The 25,687-nt window shown below is 41.3% G+C and overlaps 1 protein-coding gene across 1 annotated transcript in view; it reads right to left on the bottom strand.

Moving 5' to 3' along the window:
* The window catches only part of FAM189A1 (family with sequence similarity 189 member A1), a gene marked incomplete at its 5' end in the record, with an annotated part of 549,899 nt that overhangs the window by 343,866 nt on the left and 180,346 nt on the right, over window positions 1-25,687 (bottom strand). Inside the window, one exon of the mRNA XM_019503830.1 lies at window positions 2,072-2,128. Within this exon, the coding sequence (XP_019359375.1) occupies window positions 2,072-2,128 (57 nt within the window). The remainder of the gene's footprint in view (window positions 1-2,071; window positions 2,129-25,687) is intronic.

The following is a 25,687-nucleotide window of genomic DNA, read 5'->3' as shown; positions in this document are numbered from 1 at the left end:
GAATATAGGCCCTGGAGCACCTGCCTGCCTTACCTGGTTACGGAGAGGCAACTTAGGAAATCTCAGGGTGCCTCTGCATAAGCAGAGAAGCTGGGGTTCCCTACTCAGCAAGACCTGTCCCCAGAAATCACAGAAGTAACTCTGAGTGAGTAAGGAAATGACCTGTTTTCCTTGGTCAGTGAGACCTGTCCCCTGCCCCCTGCGATGATCAAAAGCCCCATTTTTTCCTCCTCAGCCAGATTCACTCCTGCAACCACAGAGGATGGAGAGGTCTGGCTAAATTGGACTCCTAGATTATATTGCACCTTGTCCCACACTACCAAGTGCAGGACAAGGAGTGATGTGCATTTCACCCAATTAAGTACATCAGCTGTGCCACAACATATCACAGCATAGTTGATCTGCTTCATTCATCAATGTCTATTTCTAACCTGCATCTCAGTTCCTGGGCAAGTGCCATAACCATGACATTACTAGGGCTGAAATATGAGAGTGTCTTTCTCACAAACTCCGCCGCAACCGATTCAGGCTGGACATAAGGAAGAACTTCTTCACTGTCCGAGCCCCCAAAGTTTGGAATAGATGGCCACCAGAGGCAGTTCAAGCACCCACTTTGAATGCTTTCAAGACACATTTGGATGCTTATCTTGCTGGGATCCTATGATCCCTGCCAACTTCCTGCCCCTGGAGTATGGGCCTGGGCTCGATGATCCTCCAGGGCCCCTTCCAGCCCAAACGTCTATGAAATCTATGAAATCATCCTTATTTTGTTTTTATAGCATAGCGTTGTACCCTAACATCAGATTTTTCAAGATTTTGCTTTAATTTGCTCATTTTCCCAAAATGAATTTCTACATACAGTTAGTGGAGAGACTTCATGTATCACTTTGGTTCCTCTTTTGTTTGACAGGATATCAAACTTAGTATAAGCAACATTCTGCCTGAGAAGCCAAAATATGGTAAATTATTCAGCTTCACGTACTATCCATTTTGGATTAAGTGTGGACTACTAAATGCCTTTTCAACTCATCAGAAAAACTAGACTTGCTGAATTATAAGCTGAAGGATCTAAAAAGTGAACTATTTAATATTTCTTAGATGCATCCTTTTCAAACCTTATATATAAAATACAATATAGAAACCTTTGTGGAAGTCTTTATTTAGTGACTTGTATTATAATTTTACAACATGACAAAAGCTACACATTCATTAAATCTATACCATTTGTCAGTTAAATGGGGAAAATTATAAAAAGAATGTGTTTTTTATAACATGTTCTGTTCCTTGCTCATAGCATTTGACATTATTTATTATAGTATACACCCCAGCAGGGATATGCAACATGGTCCTGTTTCGCTGAAGTATCTTTCTTTATAGTGAATTATTTGTGATAACGATCTCCCACATCTGCTCACTGGTTCTCTAACACACATAACTGATGAGAATCATTCAGTTCATAAGCAATATCCAGCATAACATCACTTTTAGAATAATGCTAGTATAACAGTTTACTCACTGGAGACATTAAATAAGCAAGACAAACAACACCTAGAGCTTCCAGTAGGTTCTCTAAAGTCATATTTAAACATAATTTATAATATCAACAAAACAAATTTTGCAACAAAAACATATCAATGTTCTGATAACATTTCTCAAAGTTCCCAAAGTTATTTTATAAATTCTCAGGATAGTATGTGCAACACCTGTGAAATATTCAAAACACATTCCAAAATATTACTTAGCTCCAAGGTTGGTTGTAGATTACATTTCACTAAACTTGAGCAAAATTGAGCTTAGTCATGGACAAGCACTGAATATGAAATGTGCAGTTCACCTGATTTCCGTGCAAAACCTGGACCAACTCAATGGCTTTAGCTGAGCTTCACTTTGAAACACAAAGTGACAATTCAGTAAATGCAAACCCACAAATACAAAACCACTTAAAAGTTTTAACACAAATTCCTATGGATCAAAATCACCAAGATGTATATTTGTCTCATATGGTTAACAACTACTACACATTATGGAGCTACATGTTGCATGACAGAACGAAGAAAGTACTGTCACTTACCACAAGCGAGAGGGGTCTTTTCCATGAGACAACACCAATCAGTCCTGACAGAAGCACCTGAAATCAAATGAAAAGGATCACCAAAAAGGTACCAGTTTTATATTAATACTAAAAAACCCTGACTAATAATATTCTCAAGGCAAGAAACTGGTTCCCAAAGTGCTGGTACTGGAAGCTAGCATGTTGCAAGATTGTTCTATTTCCAATACAGCTTAAAATAGGAAGTACTGTAAATACCAAGCAAAGCCTGTTTGCGTTGAAATTTGGATCTGCTTTCCAGACCAAATTCTTTCTGACACATTCACAGCAAGTCCTGAAACTCATTCTTTTACCAGACACTAAAGCATTACACTTTTACCAGTGTAAGTGATTGGAAATCAGTCTATACTTGTAACAGAAGTTTGGCACATATAGATTGGTTTAAAAATGGCAGAATACAGTCTCAGTTTTGCGCCTCCACCAAAGGGTGAATGCATGTTCTGTTCCCTACTGACCTAAACTATGCTGCTTACATAAAACCATGTAACTTAGATCATTTCCGCCTCAGGATTTTTTAACGTCTGTACCTAACCTAATAAATCATATGATGTACTAAATCAGTGGTTCTACCAGGGGGCCGTCTCGAGGCCAGTTACAATGTCAGCCCGCCCACCTGTCTAGGGCACTCCGCCCATGTGATTTGTATGCCACACCTTTGTTGTAACAAAAGAAGTTGTTATTAGGTGGGAGGCTGCCCCTTTAATACCCTAATGACAAAGGTGTATTACATGGCTCTGACCTTCCCCTGCCTCCTTCCAGTCATTTCACTGTGTGCAGGTACTGGCCAATTACCCCTTAAAGCTGTTGTTCAGCCAACCTGCAGCTGTGGTGCTCTGCCTAGCCTGTAGGGCTTTCTGTCCTGGCTGCTTCTGCCCATAAAGAAGCAGGCCCATTAATGCCCTGCTACGGTGGTGCTCAACTTTTTGGCCACACTGGATAGATGAGTGGTGTGAGGTTGATCCACAGGATGGATCAGGCACTGTGCCACCTGTATCTGCCAGGCCCTGCCCTGATAGGCCCCATGCCACTTCACTAAGCACCACTCCAATTGACCCCATGCTGCTCCATGACACCCCAATTGGCTCCACGCTGATAAGATCAGCCTCATACTGGCAGGATCAGTTTCATGCCACCTCACATCCCATTCCAGGAAACAGGGCCATGTTATTCAGCCTGCGGGACTCCCTATGTGTCCAGAAATTTAGCAGCAGCAGGGGAGTGGCAGTTAATGCTGTCCCTGCTCCCTTGCCACTGAATATCCAGCACCACAAGAAGCCCCACAGGCCAGATGATACAGCTCTGTGGGCCTGGGGTTGAGTATTCCTGTACTATTTTATAAATATGTTCAGTGCCAAATGAGAAGTGTTAAAATAAGATTTTTACATCACTGGACTAGTTTTACAGTGGTCTTCGAGTACAAATCAATAAACCAACAGTAGGTGGAAAGTAATCCTAACATATTTTGATAACATCTAACATGCCCTCCTATTTATTTGCTATTCAGTAGTGTCCATCAAAAAGCTCTATCAACAAGCTAAAATGTCCAGTCACTCAAGTTGTGTAGCTCAGTTGTTTAGACATAAACAGCTGTGGACCTAACTTTGTTATAAGAAAAACCCTGGCCTTAAATTATGCCATTACTTATTTGGAATTATGAAAGCCTTTTGTTGCACCCCAAGAAAAAGACACCTACAGGTTGTCTCCTTATTCAAGTGACTGACATTTACTAGGCAGTGACCTGACAGCTAAGACACTAACCGATTTAAGGGTTAGTCCTTAAATCACCGTAGGGAGCCTTAATCACACATGGCAAGGGTAGGGATGAAGGGGGACAGGACATATTTTATAAAGTGTACCTTCAGAAACTGAAAATACCCCTAAGGTCTAAAATTTGCAGGTCTTACTTTGCACGTTGAACAGAAAAGGGAACGGAGGCACAAAGAAAGAGGCCATTGTCCCCTTATCCGGAGTTGCTGAAAGGGAAAGAATAGCATGTTCAGCACTTGATCCTCTCACCTGCACCAGACCCAGCAGGCTGAGGAAGCTGCTGCAATCCTGTGCACAACCACTCAGTTGTCAAGCTCTCTGGGAGCAACCACTGGCAGCTACCTCAAGTTCATTCTAAGGATGGCAAATTCCCACCACCATGCTATAGCTAGAAACAGATTCTGCATTTGTCCCAAGGCCAGTTGTGCCTGTGTTTGTCCTGAAATATAAAGTCCCAGGATTGTAAAAACATTGTCCTTCCAATCTGGGTTTAGTGAGTAGCTGAATGCACTTTCACTTTTCTGCCACTGATTCAGAGATGCAGTCCTGGGAAAACCATTCACATGCACTTCAAGATGTCCCTGGACAAACTGTTAACACTTCTTATCCCATGAAACTTTTTTAGGGTTTGTCCCAGGACAACAGACATGGATGTCTGAATGACAGCACTTTGTCCTGGGAGAAAATATTTCTCCCAGGACAAATGTGACACATCCAGGCATGACATGCATTTAGTATGTAAGTTATAAAGGAACACTTTTAGCAATGTTCTGAAGTATTTTACTGGGGATACCCAATATAGGTAGAGTTGATTTATTTAATGGTGTAAGGGTAAAAATGTATCAGAACTACCTTTGGGCTTCTATCCCAGGGTCAAGACCAAGACCTCAAAGACCTTTGTAGTAAGTAGCAAAACTGAGGTTGGGGTGGGGGGATTGGAGGGAGAAAGGCACCATCACCAGGTGCTGATTCAGAGGGGGCCACCAAGGAAGCCCACACTGCCACCACCACCACAGCATCCCTGCACAAGGAGAAAAGTGCTCACTTCCCTGTTCCCCACCATGCTGTCCATGGCACCAACATTTAAGTTACACTACAGCTTGTCATGTTAAAAGCAAGTGCTGGTATCTACCAGGAAGTGGGATATTCTGACCCCATGACATATAGCACTCCTTTAGTGATATGACATAAAAATTTAAAGCTGTAACTTTTTAATCACACTGTATGATGCTGATTTACATGTGACCTGTGACTTGGGCAGAGCACATTTTTGGTACAGGTAAGAATCCCATTCTGAAGGCAAGGGGGTAAAATATTTTGGCAGAATATGGTTTTTTGGTCTTTATTAAGACTTTTCAATGCAGGTGATGGTCCAGGGAAGATGGAGCAGTGAGCTGGTATGGTAGCAATAGTTGCAAGAGAATACATTTGTTATATTTCAGCAATGTCACAGTTAATCTCTCTCTCTCTCTCTCTATATATATATACACATATAGGGAATGTGCATAAAGTATACATTTTGTACAAAATGGAGAACAATCCCTATACTTAGGATGTCCTGACTTTCCATTATATATGACTCCTGCAACTTTTTTGCAGATAATCCCTTTTTCCCACAGACATTGCAAATTTGGCAGAAAGAAAACCCTGGGGCCAAAGAATGCCCTTTCCTTGTCCCATAAAATCGTGTTCAAAGTTATGTTCAGTTCAGTTACATCCACAGATAGAGACTTCTGAAGTCTCAGTTTCCCTTGCATTGTCAGATGTATTTTGGGTATAATAATAATTATTATTATTATAAAAACATGAACGTTCTAATGTAAGGCTGGGTGTATGCCCAGCTCCTGCAGAAGCAGCTGCAACATGCATTGTTTTAGGAACAATGGGAACAGATAATCAGTTGTTTTGCAGTGGGGTACAAGGCAGACTGGATCTCTCCCAACCACTCTGCTGCTCATCCAATCTAGTTGATAACCCCCGGGGACATTGTGTGAATTTTTGAGGTTTGCCAGTTTAATTTGTTTCCATGAGTTGGAAACACTGGCAGTGGTTTATCTCCTGTTCTTGGAGTAGAACACAGAACAAGAGTTGCCCTTACTCCTTAAAAAGGAACAGAAAGATTGATCTAGTTTTTTGTGACCACACCTCAAATCCATCAGGGGGATTTCTAAGATGATACTATAGAATCATGTAATTAAAGATTATCATCATGTTTATGAATGAGGAAACAAAATTAGGGGTTTCTGGTCAATCCAAAATAGGCATTTCTTATCTTCTGTGTACCTGACTCTGCAAACTAAATAATATATTCTAAATCAGTAATTTTAATTCTGAATGAAATCTTGTTCTCACTTAAGTCAACAGCAAACTTTACCTCCCCTACCTTCATAGACATCTGCGGAGAAAGTAGGTAGAAATACATAGGTAGCTTGTCATTAGTATCGATTATTAGTATGTGGTTACATAAGCAATTCAATATTTAGTAAAATAAAGTTGATGTGGATTGAATTTTTCATTACTATAAAGCAAAGAGCTAAAATAGACATGGAAATAAACCTAAATAAATACCTATTTTGGTTCAAATTCCAAGCTCAGGTATGCAAATAAAACTATGCCATAAGTCAAAGGGATGCATACATATTAATATCAAATGTGGTCCAAAAAAATTAAGATGACTTCAGAGACTCCCATAATTTGCTCATTCCACTTGTAATTATAACCCCATGTTTAAATAATGAAACTACCCAATGAACTAACTACAAATATGTGGCTAGAAAGATTTCTTGTTTATGCAATATTTTCGTGCCAACATTTTGCACCATTATATATTAACTGCTCTATGTGTTCACCGAAGTCAAATGTATTAATGTGCTTGCTACACTACAAAACATTAACTTGCATACTCTGGACCAATACTTTAACAATAACTACATTTAAAGGTATTTAAATCTCTCAAAGGTTTTACACAAGAAAAAAGCACAATGGAAAACACAACTGTTTGACTGTTCATTTAGCGTCTGCACAGTCAGAAATTGCATGGAGTATTCGTTTTTATATTTATTGTTATCATCTAAGCAAAGTACACATGCAACCTGGGAAAACCATTAAAAGTTAGAAGATTAACTTAAATCAAGTTATGTATTCTACAACCAGTATGCAGATTAAAACAGTTGCAAGTAGGATATCATGGATATCCTTACTATTCAAATTTTACTATGGCACTAAAGATTTTTGTATTTTGGCCAAAAACAGAAAAGTAGAGGTCTCTTTTACATTTAATTATAGTTACTTACACTGCTAGCATAGCCTATTATTACTGAAATAATACATCTCTGGGTTGATAATCCCATAATATGTAAGTGATACATTGATACTAGGGCTGTCAATTAATTGTAGTTAGCGCATGCGATTAACACATTAATTGGTTCTTGCATTAATTTTAACGTGTTAATCATGCACATGGTTTTGTAGCCCATGCCCAGGCTCTGCTCCACTGCCTGCAGGCTGCCCAGCAGGGCAGTGGTGGCAATGCAGAGGACTGCAGGGCAGCTGCAGCAGGGAGAGGGAGGGGGCACGCACAGACACACAAGAGCAGTCGTAGCCTGCATGCTACATGTGTGCCAGTAAGTCTGTGGAGGGAGAGTGGTGTGGGCGGGGGGGCAGATCAACCTCCCCATGATGAGGGAGGGAGTGGGGCAGGGGTAGGGGCAGGCACTAGGGTGAATGGGGACCCAAGGCTAGGGTAGGTCATGCAACAGAGCTGCGGATGGCTCATCCAGGGGTTTGGGGGGGCTCCCTGCCACAGCACACCCCCCTGGGGGAGGCACGTGGCCCCCAAGATTTGTGCACGGGGTGAAGGCAGGCTGCCCGCTGTGGGCTGCGGATCTGTGCCCTGCTACCATTGCCCAGGGAGCCGTGCAATGCCATGCTGTGCCTCCTGCCACCGGGCAGGCAGGAAACGTGTGGCGTGGTCAATGCACAGTTTCAAGGGCAAAGGCAGCACAGTGCAGAGCCCCAGCCCACAGTGGGCAGCCTACACTTCTGTTGCGTGCACAGATCTGGGGTCACGTGCCCCCATGCCTCCCCCAGGGGTGTGCACACCAACGGGGAGCCTCCTCTGCCCCCCCACCAGACAAGATGCCCACAGCTCTGTCCCATGACTCGCCCCAGCCCTGGGGCCCCATTCACCCCAGCACCTGCCCCTGCCCCACTCCCTCCCTCACTATGGGGGCCTTGAGCTGCCCCCACCACCCTTTTCCCTCCACAGACTTACCTGCTGGGCACTGTCTGTATATGTGTCTGTGTATGTCTGTCCCTCACTCCCAAGACACAGCCCCCCAGCCCTGCTGCTGCCCCTCACTCCTGACCCACAGTACCCTGCATCCCGCAGGGTGTGTGGGGACCCCCGTCACTGGACTCGAAATCTCACACACATACACCCACAGTCCTGCACACCTTCACAAATCCTCCCTGCCCCCGTACAAAAACCCCACCCCCATCTCCCAACCATACAAAGTACTTGCATAATTTTGAGTTTTTCTGCACATAATTTTGTTCAGCCTAGCCTTTAAACAGGCCTTGGATATATTATCATAAATGTTCAAAGACTTTCCTTCTTTCATGCTAAGTAAAAACCAGGTCCAATCCAGTCCTTTAATAAGCTTTAGTTATCTTCCTTCTTGTCTCACTTCCACTAATACTTCACATTGCATTGATGTTTGTAATACTCCCAATATACAATTGCCAAATATGATGCAGCAACTATAATTCTGATCACAGGAGATTCTTTCTTATTCTCAAATCTCTAAACCAAATTAATCCCATCCTTTAATGAATCTGGCAGGTTGAATTCAGTTCCTGGAAGAATTCTTAACTAAATCTATTGAGATTATGTAAAGATAGCTCCAATGGCAGGAGCCATCAGTGCATTAAGTGGTAGTGTTCACAACTAGTTTATTAGGAAACTAGAATTCAAAAAGTAGGTCATAGCAACCCCTAGGATTTCATGAAGGAAATAAGCTTCATAAAATAATAATAATTTAATAATTTTAATAATAATTCTTAATAAGGATAATAAGCTTCATAATTCCCCCCCTCTTCCCTGGGCTCAGTCTTCCAGACACAAACATCAATACTGCTGTTTAACAACTTCGATCTGTAATCCTCTGAGCAGTTTTTGAATGAAACGAATACTATTCCAGTTTTGAACAAAGTAAATTAAAACAGTCAATATTATGTAGCTTGGGTACCAGAAACAGCACAGTTGCATTTGCACAGTACTCCACCCAAGCTAGTTTACCCTGCTTTGATTAGCCTCATGCACTGTAGACAAAGAACACTCAGAAATGCACATCCCTAAAAACTAACCCTAATTCAAGGGTGGGAGCCTTGCAAGTATATATATTTCAATGTATTAAACAGCTATAAGCAGCATCTTATATAGCAGGTGTCTACCCATGACTTACTATCAAATGACCACTCTATCATATTTGAAAAAGGGCTAGACTTTGCAAAATGACTAATTGATCCAAAGAAAGGAAACATGCCAGAGTTAGTATAGCTCCAACTCTTTTACTTTCTTAGATTGCAATTGAGCTAGTATAGCACAGGGAAGGAAACAGGCTCTTAGAACCAGTTCTAAGTTGCATTGAAGCCACTGGAGGCTGAGTCAGATCCTTGGGTAGTTGATTTGATTGAGACTAAAGCAGTAAAGGGCAAAACCAACACTTCAAATTCCAGCTGGAAACCAAGGGAATACTTTGCACTCATGCAGCTGCCTAGTCAGAATGGAAGAGAAAGGCAAATGAGCCTTGTAGTACCCTCACATTAATGTCCTAAATGTATCAACATGCCAACATCAATGGGAATCTGGCCTAAGAATATGGCATTATATCAGAGTGCACTTTACCTTTGGAAAGCTTCTGCTCCTTATGGACCCAGTGTTGCCTCTTTTTCCCCAGAGAAATGAAAAAGTGTGAATGCAGAAGATTACTGTAATTCTGGTGAACATGATGCACAAGCAATTTTACACCCTCGTGGCATCTAAATATTTGTGCATTTTTTGAACACTGATGCACCTTACACCAGAGTGGAGAAATGACCAGTGCTCCCAGATTACTTAACACAGCACCTCACCACTACTTGGCAGAGGAACTAGTAACAGCTAGACACTGCAGAACAAATAGTGATATAGGGATAGAAATGGTGGACTCAACACCTACACCATTGTTTAATTTTTCTTGTCCCTGCCTCCCCTTCCTTTCCCTGCTGGAGCAAACAGCACAGAACAGCCCAGGGCTGGAAAGCATACTGGGATGCTAGGGGACTGTGATTTAATTTGAACAGAAGTTTCATAAACCAGTTTGACCCAAATCAGTTAAGTCTGATACTACAGTCAGCCAGGTTTATCAGTCAGTTTAACCAGTTTCCGCCATTTTCGAACTGGTTTATGTGCACTGAACTTCTGTTCTGTTACATGTTTAAACCAGTTTCTGATGACTTAAGCTGGTTTATGTGTACCTTCTGTCCCTAGCCCTAGAGTAAATATGTTGTGTGCCCAGGCCCCTTGACTTCTACACAATCCCCAGTGCAAAATAAGATTTGCATAAAGGACCATGATCTATAAAGTATAAATTTACTTCATATATAGTGAAATTCCTGACTCTTAATAAACAGCTGCTTTGTTAATTAGATTGGTACACATGACAGACTTTTTAATATTCTTTTGCTATACTTAACATGCACAATTCTAAATATTTAATTAGAAATTCTGTTGCTTAGTAGACATTAAGTTCATTTAGCCCCAACATTTCAGACCTGATTTCAAATGTAATATCGTGTGGAAATGCCACCTACATGTTTCTGAAATTTCTATTATTCCATCATTTAAAAAAAATACTAGCTGAAACAATATTTTGAAGTGCATATTAATATAGTCTTGGTGAGCTTTCTTTAACAAATATTATTCCCATGGCAGCACATTCCTGCTGACTTCAATGATTCAGAGCCAGAAAAGTAAACAGAAGGCATCCATGGGGGCTTCTGTAGCATTAGAAATACAAAAATGTGTACTGGCTACTGCATTGCAGTGGGCAAATGAAATTCCCATCATCATTAATGAAAGCTGTGCTCAACATGGAGTGGGGACCTGGGGTGGTGTACGGGCTAAGAAGCATGGTTGACAGCCCAGAAATCACAACTTTGAGGTCATAGCAGAACTGAAAAAGGAAAAGGATCCATTGAGCGGACACTTACCTCAACATCTAGATACTAAGGCAAGATAAAAACTGTAGAAGATAAATTTATCTTTGAATCAAGGGACTGCGGATGACAGGAAACAGCCACAAAGATAAACTATTATTTAAAATGGTCAATATACTTTTGAGATCTGCAGGAACTCAATTTAATGGTGTCTATAAATTCAGTGTTCTGATTAGGATATAGCATGTACTAGGTAATATATTCTATTGTCATAATTTACATCACTGGCTACCTCGCCACCTCTCCCCCCAAACATCAAACATTCAACTTAACACCTCTTGTTTTGTAAATTTTCCTTAAACTATAAAAACAATTTATTTGCTGATACAGAACATAATTTCCATTAAATTTGCATTACATGTAATGAAAACCCATCAAAGTAGAATTTATATGAACTAATTTACAGAGTCCTGTGGTCTTAAAACTATTGGAATTGCAATATTAATAGATTTTGTCTAGTGCAGTTCTCAACCTTTTTTGCACTAGGACCCATTTGTAAACATCAATAGTCAGTCCAACCCAGTGCCCCTCAGTCCCAACCAGCTGTCCCCAGGCCCCAGCTCCCAAGTGAATGGGACAAGGTGTGTGTGGGGCATGGGGAGCCCCAAGCAGTCCCTTACAGGTTATAACTCTGCCAGCCTGCAAGGGAAAAGCAACAGTTTCTCACATTTTTCTCTTTTAAAGGGGAATTCATTTTTTTAAGTTTGTTGATCTATTTTTAAAGTTTGTTCATGACCTTTTCACATATTCTTGCAACCCACTTTTGGGTCACAACCCACAGGTTGAGAGACGCTGATCAAGTGGACAAGCTACCCATACAACTGTGGATAATGCCATGCTATGGTGTTCTTGTAAGTAGTAGTAACAGCAGCCCCACTTCCTAAGCAAGCTTTTCATAACACTTTTGATGCATTTTTCTCCCTGCTCACAGTTGGGTTTTTTGTTTGTTTTTTTAATTGTAAGAGGCATAACATGTCAAGGTGCTCAACTTCATTTCTACAAATTTAACACTTGCAGTGTTTCAAATTTGTAACTGCCTATGGAAAACTAGACGCTATTGAAACATATGGCCAAGTTAACAGCAGCCAGACAGTCTTCATGTAAAATATTACACACAATGCCTCAAGCAATAATTATCCCTAGTGTTTGATTTAAAAGATGTCACCAGCATATTACACCGCATATAACTACTTTCTTCCCAACTAAATTATTTAGGACCATGCCTTTTGTTTTTGGAGAAAGTTTTTCAAAACATAACTTGGATGGTCCTATTTCTGTTCAAGGTAACTCCCAAAGAGGGAATTAAGCCCCAATTCATAACGAGTTTAGGGAAAACTTTTGTTGGGGCTCACATAGGACAAGACATAAAAAGTAACAAATAATATAAAAAGTAGATGCCTTGGAAAAAAAATATTATCTAGCCCACATTTAATCTATTGTGCTAGATCCTCACGTTGGCTATTTAGAATACTGTATGCCAACCAGAGTAATTTATAAGGCAACAATCAGTCCTTTCACTCTGCTATGTAATAGGTACCTGTATGTCATTAATGCATGCATTCAGAATGGTTCAAAGCAAAAAAAAAAAAAACAATACAAGTAACAATATACCAAACTAATTGAAAGAACTACCAAATAAATAGGACTCCAACTGAATGTCAAGAACCAAAAGGAACTGTGCACTTCAAATCTATTTCCAGGGCAGGATTCATCTCACTAAATTATTCACTAATCTGATCCTTATCCCTCCCCCCAAATTCCCATTAGCTACAAGAGGAGAGCTGAAAAGTGTTGTGGTAAGTGCCATAGCTACTAAGAACTGACCTAAAGAGTGGGAGGGCCCTCTGTTTATGTTTACATCCATGCAGCTGGGTTTTTCTATGACTAAAGTTTCAGGACTCCCCTGGCCGGAACAATCCTGGGCAATTCTATTGTGCCTAGGCACTTCTGCAGCCAAAGCACAGCCTACCCAAGCACACACAGAAGGGAAGTGTAGGCAACTGCAGCTATGTAAACTGTGTGTAAGTGCCAAAATTCACAGTTACACAGCTGCATAACTGTCACTTCAGTGCATGAAGATGAAACACAGTTTACCCTTTGATCTCAGTAACAGGTGACCAGACACTGAGACTTGCACCGAAACTGGTAAGGAATGCAAACAGATGTTGCCAGCCCCTTGGAATTTTGGTGCATGATTACTGTGGGTTACAACAGTGACTGGTATCATCACAAGCTTATTTATGGTTTAGGATAGGGATTTTAGGGAATCTAATCAATTTCAGATAAAGATGAGCATGTGTCTGTGCTTTGAACTAAAGGTCAGGTAAACTATTACTGATGCATCATATTCTTTTATCAACCATCTCTAGTTACTTTTCAGGCACCACATTTTGCAGCAGAGGAAGTATGCCCAGTCCCTTCTGGTGGGTATTTATTTAGGAAGTATTAGCAAGACATTCTTAACCCTCATGCCTTATGAAAAATCCCAGATAACCAAGCACTACTCTGATTCTTACAAGGTCTTTGCAGTTTCTTTGCCAAGTAGCCAATAAGGCATCCTCATTCCAGGAACTGTCCTTTGGAGTTTAGTCAATTGACTGGTGCCAGGATTGGCAAGGGATATTTCATGAAGAGAAAGGTATCAGGTAGCAGTTCAACATCTTTAGCAACGACCTGGATGAGGGGGTAAAAAGCCCATTGGCCAAGTTTGCAGACGACACCAAGATATGGGGTTGTGTGGGCACACTTGCAGATAGGCTGCAGATAAAACAGACCTAAACAGGCTGGCATGTTGGGCAGAATGGAACCAGATGAGGTTCAACACAGAGCAATGCAAAGTGCTGCATCTGGGAAGGAAGAACCCCCAGCACACCTACAGGCTGGACATCGCTAACCTGACCAGTACTACAAATGAAAGGGATCTGGGGGTAACAATAGACCCCAGCATGAATATGAGCCAGCAACGTGACACAGTAGCTGCTAGGACCAATAAAACTCTGGCATGCAGCAATCGATGCATCTCCAGTAAAACCAAAGAAGTGATTATTCCGCTTTACTCAACACTGGTGCAGCCACAGCTGGAGTATCGCATCCAGTTCTGGGTGTCGCACATCAACAAGGATGTGCTAAAGCTCGAGAGGTTCCAGAGAAGAGCCACCCATATGATCAGGGACTTGCATGGCAAGCCATACGAGGGGAGGCTGAAGGATCTCAGACTCTTCAGCCTAAAGAAAAGAAGGCTGAGAGGGGACCTGATTGCAGCTTACCGCTATATCAGAGGCATACATCAGGGCCTCAGTGAACAACTGTTCACCAGGGCGCCCTGTGGGAAAACTAGAAACATTGGCCACAGACTCCTGGAAGATGGTTTCCAACTGCACATTAGGAAAAACTTCTTCACAACTACAGTATCCAGACTATGGAACAAGCTCCCCACAGAGGTGGTGCAATCATCTACCCTAGAGATCTTCAAGAGAAGACTGGACAGCCACCTGGCTGGGGTCACCTGACTCCAGATGTCTTTCCCGCTCATGCAGGAGACTGGACCCAATGAGCCTTTGGGGTCCCTTCCAGCCCTATGATTCTATCTGACCTGAATATTGTATCTCTGGGTGTAAACTGCATGAGATTTTGTAAGGGGGTTAATTTAATCATCAGGGGAAAGACCCAAGGTAGATCCAGAACCCTTTTTTCCATAAACACTCTAAAATGTTAAAAAATAAATAAATAAAAATGCTGCAATAGAGGGTATGGCAGACAGCTACCAGACCTCCATGGATTTACAAGGCCAGAACAGTTACACACCATGGAGTAGCTAATTCTATGCAGGAACACTAAAGTTCAGTAATTGCTTTTAATATCATCCTGGCTACTTCTTCAGTTATTCAGCAATGATGAAGTAAGCCTTGCTGATGGTTTTTTGGCCAATACCAGGGAGAAAATTATTTGGAAAGCTGGCTTTTCAGCACAGGTGGGCAGCCAACTAATTGTTAGCACCTTCTGATAAAAAGTGCCCCCTGCAGGAGACCAATTCACAGGGAGTCCTGTTTCTTGATAAGGTTGGAGCCTGTAATGAGAACAAAATGCTATTCCTCTGAGCTCTCCAAATACTGGGAGAAGTAGCGCCTCAGCACTGAACTGGAATCAGGTGTGAAAGGGTGGACAGCTAACAGCAGCCCTCCCCAGATAAGTAGGAATCAGTAAGGAGGGAATGAATGATGATCTGCAGTGTACAAATTATTCCCAGATAATTCCCAGTTAAGAAAGTTAATAAAGTTGTGCCCTAATTAAACCACATCCCTCGTGTTTTATCATTCTCCTGAAAGTTCAAGACAGTGTGAAAATCCCTAAACAAAAGAGAAAGTCACCACATGGCAAAATGTCAACAGTTTCTATTTAAATGAAGTATGGATGTACAGCAGGAATATTTGGAACCAATAAATTACCTATGCACAAGTACGGCATTGAAAATTGTATGCCTCAAAGGCAATATGTTAATTATTGAGATCAATATCATGATGATAAACTAGCTGTCAACATTGCTCAGCTAGACTTTGGACATCAGACAGAAACATTTTTGACTGAGTTACAACTCCTGATGGCAATTTATGCCAAATAGGCAAACAATTAAAATCAACAAGAATCTGTCATTCCTGGCATTAAAATTACCGCTCCAAAAGAAACAAGTGTCAAGACCAGCATCTCCACAACTTCAGTTAGGCAGATGCCAATGTTCCTAAAATGGCACCAGAAGTTTCTAATATGATTAATAATGCATTTCTCATATGGCAACAAAACATATAAACAGGTGTGATTTCTGCTGCTGTGACTAACTTTAAATGATTACATTAAGAAAAATACAATAAATGCTCATAGCCTGATAAAGTTAGAGTGGGAAACACCTAAGGCAATGTTTAAGGAATCAGTGCAACACTGCTCCCACTGGTTGTCAATTACAGACCTCTCTCTTGCCACAATACATACAGTCTTATTAGACAGTTGTAAGCCAGCAAAACAGTGATTTTCCTTAGTACAATTTCTTTAAAAGGAAAGATTTAGAGACACTGCCAAATTAACAGTCACATATAAGACTCAAAAATATCTTCTTCCACCTTATTAATACCAGTTTACTTACTTAAAACTGAAAGGACAGCATTATTTTCACCATTTAGATTATTTGAGAATTTCTCTTAGTCTGAACCAATATAAACCAATATGAATTAGGCAGTTGCTAGTCCATTTCACTTTCAGAATTTTATATTCCAGCCCAATGTTGCAAAGTTCGCACTGGAAGTGTTACAAGACAGTTGGTATAAAACACGGGAAATTTACAAATCAATGGAAGCTTTGTAAAATTGTTCTTCAAACTACAATTAGAAGCCAAGGTGACCTGGCAATGTTCCTTCAAAACACTGATAAAAAGCTGTTTATCAATACAGAACTTGGTTCTATTGAGAAAAAAAATCCACTTTTCTAAACAGTTTTATCTGCACATCTTTGGAGGAGGGGAAGGGACAAAAGTGGGATGAGATGGAAATCAGTGAACACATTTAGAAACTAATTAAAGGACTATGCACTACACTGTCTTATCTCTGCAAAATATTCTTTAAAGATGCTGACAGGATGCAGGCAACATTCACCAATTCATCTTGAGGAAACAATGGTAAACACTGCAACTGCAAACGCACCTTATTAGCAGGCTAGTAATCTAAGGGAAAGAGAACCCAAGGACATTGAAGAAAGTCTGCACAGGACTCAAAACACTGCTGGGGAAGGTGCCAACTTATGCACTGAATAATGACTATTGCTGGGTGGCAAGAAAAACTGTCCGATTTTGGAGACATTTTTAAGGACCAGACTTTAAAGTTACTGGCCAGCTTTCAGGAATGATATTTCACCAGTGTCTCACTATTGGTTGCAATTTAATGTAACAGGAAAACAATAAAGAGTTTTGACTTTAGTTATCTTCCATCATGTCCTACATTTGGGTTGGAATGTTGCAGCTATCAATTTAAACTCTGACGTTTGCCAGAGCCATGGCATTTTCAATATTGATCCTTCTTTTCTACAACTCTTTCCTTGTACACATGCAAGGAACCCAAGTCTGCTATATTTTGTTCAATCTTCCAATGCATTCAGTTTCTGTAAGATACCTGTGTTACTTAGCACTCTGGTCAGGTTTTAACTTCTCTCAGAAAAAATGTCATTACAGCTTGGAGCTTTACAAGGAAGTGATGGAATATGTGCAGTCTGTTGCAGGTGCTCCATTCCAAGTAAATCTAAACAGTACCAAGCTCGCCCTGTTATTACACATGTTGGCTCCACCACTGATTTCTCATATGACGTCAGGAAAATGAATTAACTCTTATGTGATTTGTTTCCTTTGTGGACTACTCTCTGCCTTGGGCCTAAAAATATCAATTAATCTGAACCTAAGCAATCTGACAGACATTTAACCCCCCTCCCCCCCCCAAAAAACCCTAGCACTTTACCAGAAGAGGAAGAGCGTCAGTCTGACCCAACTCACCCAACCTCTCTACAGACCGCACTTCAGCAGAGCTTTTCAGCACTTATCTAAAGCTATTCAATCATTTATTATACAGAAGCTTCAAAAAGCCCTGCTGAAGCACATGATCTATACAGACATTGGGCAAGCCAGGCCTAACTGACACGATGCTTCTTCTGGGCATGCACTGGGCTAGGTGCAGGGTGTGCCAAGCTGAAGTAAAGCACTGGGGGGTGGGTTGCACATCTGTAAGCAGTCTTTGAGGTTAAAGACTAAGAAGTATTACTTACATCTGGTTGAAACTCAGAACTCAAATTCATGAGAAATCTTGGGATTTTAAAATGTTTGTTTCATTCTGAATCAGTATGAAAATGTGCGTTTTGAATTTCCTGTGAACAGAAATTTCTGAAAAATGAAATGTCCACTTTCCAAAACTTTAATTTAAAAATGATTTCATGTTCTTCTTACATTATTTCATGACATGGCAAAATGTCAAACTACCTCATTAAAAAAATATATTATTTTCTAAAAAGGAAAAAAATTTTAATTAGTACTAAGCAGCAGCAGAGCTTATTTGATTTAAAAATTAAAAAGACATTCCAAATATTATGTTTCCTTATGTCAGAATTAAATATAAGAATAATAAAGAACACAAAACATAATTATAAAATAAAATTTGAAAGATACTGAACATTTCCAAATACTTTTTTGTAAAAATTGTTTCTAGACCAAAATCTTCTCATAAATTTTGTCAAAAATATTTTCACAAAAGAAGATAGATCCAGCAAGACAGCATTACTGACAAAAATGTTGTAATGAAAATTTTCAAACCAACATTAGTATTTCTACAAATCATGATTGTTTACCCTTGAGAGGAAAAAGACAGAAACACAGCATTATTAGATCACACTGCCCAATCTGAAAAGTTGGTCACAATCAAGACTGTACAGCTAACGGACAGAAATTATCTTGCTTTCACCATATGTAAAGGTGATAAAAAATTGAGACATGAAGGAGGGAGAAAAAACTATTTTTTTAGAGAATTCTTTAATTCTGTTAGCACTCTTGACTCTTTATACTACCACCAGAATGACATGCTTCTACCGTTCACCTTAAGTAAGCCTCAGCATCTTTCACACAGGATGGGGCATGGGAGCAGGGAAAAGACAGCAAGAGGGGGAGAGAGGGGAAGTGGAAGGGGGAGACTGACTTTTTTACATTTATTATAAAGAAGTAGAGATTGTCAAAAAACAACCAACTACATGCAACCAATTAAAAGCACATGAGACTCGGCAACAAAACAACCAACCAAAGAACAATTCAATGAAGTGACAACAAAGAAAACCCGGGCACCTCCTGCGTTCCCACACACCCGTGATCACACTTTAAGGGCCAACCTGAGCTCTCTTCCACTGTATGCAGGATACAGGATAGCTCATCAAGGGAGCACATGTTTTGCTTTAGGGAAAAGTGCCCAAACTCAAAGATCAGACCCATCCAGATGAGGAGCTGAAAGAGGTTGAAGGAATCATCAGACTAGATTCGGCGATCCAGTTTTGGAAGCCTTTCAGTGTTGATATCTTAGCCTGACACAGGAGGAAGTTGGCTAAGCAAATTACACACTTCTCAGCCACCCAGTAAGGGTTTTAGAAAGTGTATGGTCAAAATGAGTCAAGGAGAGTGCCAAGGAAAGTGAAAAGCAGCCACAGCTGGGGGCAGTCAAGGAAAGTATTGGTAAAGGGTCTCTTCCGCCTCCTCTTTGCAAAACAGATGGGCTCCTGACAAAGACAAAGACACCAGTATCCAGTGCCCCATGCAGGAGGCACTACTGATTCTCTTCAAGATGGGCAATTTGTACAGGGTTTGCCAGGCCAGGCAGACTCATCTAGGCACCACTGCCATCAGGTGCTGCCTCCAGGTGCCCTGAAAGGTGGCAAAGATGCAGGCATGACACGCCCAGACTGCCCATGAGTATAGCACTTTAAGAGAGGTTCTCAAAGTGGAAACCTCCACCAACATCTGTGAGGCAAGGAGCAAAGGGATGAAGTGCAGGCCTAGCTAGGTTGCCAGGGACTAGGACATAAGCCAGGCAGACTGGCTTGTGTTGAGGAGGTGGGCAAGACTTATGCTGTGTCACCAGACCAAGATGGAAAAGAAGCTGCCAGAGGCAAGGCAAAATGAGGTGCACTCTGATGCAAGGCCAGGTTTTGCACCAACTGTTCCCATAGCACCTCAGGTGCCCGGCCTGCGTCCTCAGGTGGAAAGTGGCTTGCTAGGACCAAGAAAGACCATACCAGAAGGGAAAGAGGGCTTCCCAGCTGAGGTAGTCAGGATCCAAGAGGAACAGCAGTTGGTCACAGCTGAGAGCTCCCACTCAGCACAGAAATGACAAGACCAGCTGGTGCTAAGAGAAGCATCTTACCAGCAAAGAGCAGTTGCAGGTGGAAAGTGCCAACCTCATCTGGTCAATTAGGCCCTGACCCACCTCTGCGATGGGCAGTAAAGGACAGCCCACTGGAGCCAGAGGCACCCATCACAGAAAACGTGTATGAGGCGTTTCTAGAACTTCTCAAGCAGGGATGGGGATGCATCCAGGACAACACACCTGTGCCACAAAGCAGCAGCCATCAAGTTGTTAATAATCGTGTTTTAAGTCAGAGAAATAAAAGAACACCAAAGTTACAACTCCAGAGAACTTGCCAGTTTATATACTGTCAGCAGCATAGCTATGCTATCCTCTCTCTTTTTACAGGCCTGCTTATCTTCTTGTAAGTTCCTGTAAACCTGTCAGCCTAATCACACGATCTAATGAGACCCAACAAGACTTTCAGCAAGAACCAGAAAAGCTTTTGGTTCACGTTTGTAGAAAATTAACCCTAACAATCTTGCTGCTTGCACTATAATGCAATTAAATCTTTACTTGCACTCAATGATGGGGTGATCCCTTCCAATCTTATGTCCTCATGTAATTTTTTCTACAGGGTCATCTAACTTCCACATTGTTATGACACTAGGAAAACATGTCAAATGGAATTTATATTGTACACTAGCATTGGACTCAGTAAAAATGCTGACCCCTTCCAAATCCTTGCATGCTTGCAACTAATCATTTTTATACACTTTAGCAACTTGGTAAATCAAGAGGAAACATGAAATTATTAATATTGGAAACCAGATTGGAATAGCCCAATCAATGATATTCCTAACACAATTAATATTCATTCCATCATTCTGTGAAGGATTTAATCAAAACTTTTAAATAAAAACTTTAAGCAAACTATCTAAAAAATGGGATGTGAGAAAAGATCAAAGCATCAGTGTAAGAGTACAACCTTTTTTGGTACAGTAGATACAATGTAAAATGAAAAACAAGGGGGGAAATTCTATCTATGGAAGCATATCCATAATTCCTACTGAAGATAATTCAACTCCTGTAATATAATAGATAACAAAAGTTGGCTCCAATATCAGTATAAGGGATTCAGTATAAAGGCATTCAGAAACAGACATGCGTAAACAGGGATGGATCTATGTCGGTGCAGCAGTGAGGACACACCCACCTTTCAGTTGACCATATCATGGGAGCAGCAGCTGAAGAGGTTTTTTTAAATCCCCAAAGCAAATAAGAATTCTTCTCTCCCTTCCCTCTTCGTGCTTAGCAGCACATCTCTTCCATTCCCCGCCCCGCCCATCTCCCTGTCCACCACTGCCACTGTCTCCAGAGCTAAATACAGACAGTCAAAAAGCCTGAGGCTGAATCAGTTCAGTCTTCACAGGTTAAGCTACACTGCACAGATTAAATTGAAAGAGAAATGAATATTTACCTTTGATTCAGGAAATGCAGCCACATGCCTGCAGTAGCTCAGGCCAGAAGCCAGGGAGTGCTAGAGCACAGCTCTCTGGCTGTATGTTCACTTCCTCTTCCTGCTACCCTAAGATCCCTAGGATTTGCAGTCCAGAATTACAACAGCAGGACTCTGCAGGGTTGCTCGTCACTTTCTCTTCCTGCTTCTAGATGCCTCTGGGATTTGTAGTCAATAGTTGCAGCCAGCAGTAAGTTTGAGTGGGGGAAGGGGTGTTTAATCCCCCTCCCTAGCCCCAGACCCCAGCCAGGGTTTGCCTGGGAGGGGCAGCCCCGCTCTGTAAACTGGGGTGGATCCCCAGCCAGGTTTCCCCCCCCACGCACACACACTTGTCAGCCAGCCTTCACTGCTCCAGCTAGGGAGCTGAGGGGCAGGACCAGCCCTGCTCTGGAGGAGACAGCACAGCCCAGCCCAGTTATGGAAAGCATGCTGGGGGACTGTGATTTAACTTGAACCAGGAAGGGGTCTGGGACAAAAATTGTATGCATTTGGCCCAAATAATTTAAGTCTGACACTACATTCAACCAGGTTTATCTTAACCCAGCTTCAGCCATTCTGAAACTGGCTTATATGCACTGAACTTCTGTTCCGTTACTGGTTTAAAAGAGTTTCTGATGACAAACTGGTTTATGTGTAACTTCTGTCCCTAGCCCAGCTGTGCTAGAGCCAGGGGTGGGCAGGGAGCTCCAGAGATGCTCCCACCCACTCCAGCTAGGCACCATGTGGAGCCAGGCTCAGCAGCAACAGTGGGCAGGTTCTTCCTCTCTGTCTAGTCCCCCCAGGTGGTCCCTCCCTGCCTGGAAGTCAGCAGAGGGGAAGAGAACACACCTGCTGCTGCTACTAGCTCTACTCAAGCCTGGCTCCATGTGCAGCTTGGATGGAGCTGGGCAGGAGCAGCTCTGAACCCTCCACCCCAGTTCTCTCCCTCCCTCCAGGTCAGCTGGGACAGTGCAAGAGGCAGCAATAGAAGCTAGCAGGGGAGAAGAAAGAGCGGAATGGAAAGGAAGGAGACATATCACTGATCATGGAGGGAAATGGAGGGGGGAGAAAGATTTTAACTTGCTTGAGGGACTTTTTTATTTTTGTTTTTTTAAGTTCCCTGCTGCTGCTCTTGTGGCACAGTCTGCTCAGTGGGTAAGGGTGTGTGTGTGTTCGTGCACATGTATGTTTAGGAGTGGGCAGTGGGAGCAAGGAATGCAGATACCCTTGCAATGCAAGCTCCTGCTCTTGCAGCCCCTTCCTCTGTGAAATTCTGGATCCACCCATGCATATAATGATAGCTGGTTTTTTGATTGCTTGCATTGGTCTTATTTCAGTATCTAATCGAGAACCTACTGCTCTTCCCAAAAAATTATATCACTTTAAAATTATCTTTAATTTTTGCAGCCACTTGCATGTGACTAATTATATAAATGAAAAATGTTATTCTTAAAAATATTAGTTCCACGTTAACCAAAACCAAACAAAAAAAATACACAAAATTCAGAAAGATGCAAGGGGGCTTTTTGGCTATCTAAAATGAGTTACTGTAAAAGTAAAGGTAAACAGAAACATTTGTTTCTTGTTCTACAACATTTTTTTAAAAGAAAACTTACACAGTTGAAAAACTGGTGATTAATAACAACACCAAATTATTTTGATCTGCTGGTAATATACTGTTCCTACCACTGATAGCATTTCTTGTACTTTTTATTCACTATAAATCAATGTTTTGAACCAAATTGGTTGGCTTGAGTCTACAAACACTTATAGCCAAACTAGTGACAACTACTACTGTTTCAGAGGAGTCATTTAAAAATTAGACTTTTGCAGTGTGAAATGCCAAACTAAACAAAAGTCTGCAGGATTAAGCCATGGTGTGTAAAAATTATATCTTAAAATGGCGCACATTTCAAAATAATCATTTTATGCAAGACTGCAATTTACTTTTCTGTAATTATCCTCCAGGATTTTATTCTAAAAACTGCAGTGAACACTTGATAATATATACGACTGTATTCAGTTACACTGACTTGCTTAGGCAATATTTGTAATCAAATGTAATCTGTCATTCTGCCTTACATTCGATTCTATCTTTAACTGGTTTATATTCTTAGACACACTGTATTCCTAAGTTAAAAAATCAGCTTGGCATAATCTTTGACATACTAGCATCTCCAAAAATGATGGCAGCCCAAATACTTAAAAATGTGAACCAAGTCTGTTAGTGAAACCTGTGGTCAACTCATGCAGTTTGAAGGAAATAGTGCCACAAGCTCTGCAATACACACCACTAGGTATCTATGTGCTTGCAAAGAAACTCTTTTGTAACCTCATGTCACAGAAAAATTCCACAGGATAATGCTATCTCCCATACAAGATGCTATAGAAATCCAACACTTTTTAACTTAAGGGTGCCATATACAAAGGTAGGCAAGCTTATTTGGGTAGATGTGATGTTTTTTATTAGACCAGCTGACCAGCTAGAAAAAAGTTCTTTGCAAGCTTTCTGTTTTTATAGGCAAAATACTTCTAGCATGCCTGAAATCTGACTATGATAAAAACATGCTTAAGTCTCAGAACAGGAATGGAACTTATGCTTAGACAATATTTCTTTCAAATATACAATATATGTACTGGCCTCTGGCTGCTTTACTACTCCATCCAGGAAGAGCACAGACCATCTGTAGACACCGCCTTAGCCTGACAAAGGGTGTATGGCAGCCCAGTAGGGGGCGCTACTATGCAGAGCCACCCACATCACTGTGCCAGGCCCAAAACCACACTTCGGGAGTCTTCCCTGTGGAGCCTATGTGCGGTCGTCCCTTCCTTCCTAGAGAACACCCACAACCCTGGGGTAACGTAGCCACCACCCAGGCACTGGTATCTGCTAGGGCTACATGCAGCCCAGGGTACACACAGATCCTGCAAGCCTTGGGGGTGCTTTTCCCACAGTAATATTTTGGGTTGCTTCTTTCCACCTGAAGCATCCAAAGATAGCCTCAAGTACCAGAGGAAAGTAAATAGCTAAGCCCACCTTAGCCAGCCAAGCCAAGGAAGCAAAAAGGGCCTGTCTCTCCCTTAAGGAATTCACAGCCAGGCATGCTGTAACCCCAAAATTTATTGATCAAGGGAAGAGAGTGGGCAAGCAGGGGTTAGAACAAAAGGAGATTAAAAAACACCTTGAGCAAGTTCTAATAAATTGAGTCTTACAAATAAGGGCTTGGTAGCCCTTTTATATGCAACTGGACTTACTTAGTTCTAATCTACTAGCCAGATTCCATATTTCTAGTTAAAAATTCATCCAGATGGCAGCCTGGAGGTACTCAGCTTGGGTCTCTTCAAAAAGCCCACGAGAGAAGAGAGCAAGCTCCCCCTCCTCTCAGGAATTTCTACAGCCCAGTCACCTACATGACCAGGTTAAACCAGCAGCCAGAGTAAAAAACAGAGGGGACAGAAGAGGGGGATTTCTTCATAGGGTGTTTGTGCCTGAAAGCTTGCTAGGAAGAATTTTTCCAACTATTTGAATTGGTCTAATAAAATATATTTATTATATCTTATAGCAGTTATAAGCATTTATTGTTATATGGAACTAAAAACAACACTCCCAGGCATACTAAGCAACTAATGTACCATACTTTTATTATTTTTAATGGTATCCAAAGTGCACATATGTTAGACATATTAAAGATACCGTGATTTTGTATTTCCTGCTTTATTTTCTCTATAAATAAGTTCCTTAACTTATTTTTTTAAATGTAATCACTTAAATCTTAACTGTATATAAAAAGGCCAAATGTTAAGTGTTCAGCTTCCCTTTGTTAATTTGCTGGACCAACTCAAACATTGCTGTGAAAATACTTATTGTATATACTCCTGTAAAAATCAGAGCCAAGAAGAGGGAGGCCGCAAATGCTAAAAGTCTAGGCAATGAATCAGGAGTGAGAAGGTACAGGTGTAGCATAAGCCAAACCCTACATGCCTTCCATTCGCAAAACTCCCACAGATTTCAATCACATGTTCAAGAGGGTTTACAACAGGGGTGTAAAACTCATCTGGCCCTGTGGGCCAGGTTTCATAGTTTCATAGTTTCTAGGGTCGGAAGGGACCTGAGCAGATCATCTAGTCTGACCCCCTGCCATGGCAGGAAAGAGTACTGGGGTCAAACAACCCCAGCAAGGTATTCATCTAACCTCCTCTTAA

The sequence above is a fragment of the Gavialis gangeticus genome, unplaced genomic scaffold, assembly GCF_001723915.1.
Source record: "Gavialis gangeticus isolate Ggan-Ray unplaced genomic scaffold, GavGan_comp1, whole genome shotgun sequence".
Lineage (NCBI taxonomy): Eukaryota > Metazoa > Chordata > Crocodylia > Gavialidae > Gavialis > Gavialis gangeticus.
The sequence above is the reverse complement of the archived record's forward strand: the minus strand, read 5'-3'. Positions and strand labels throughout refer to the sequence as shown.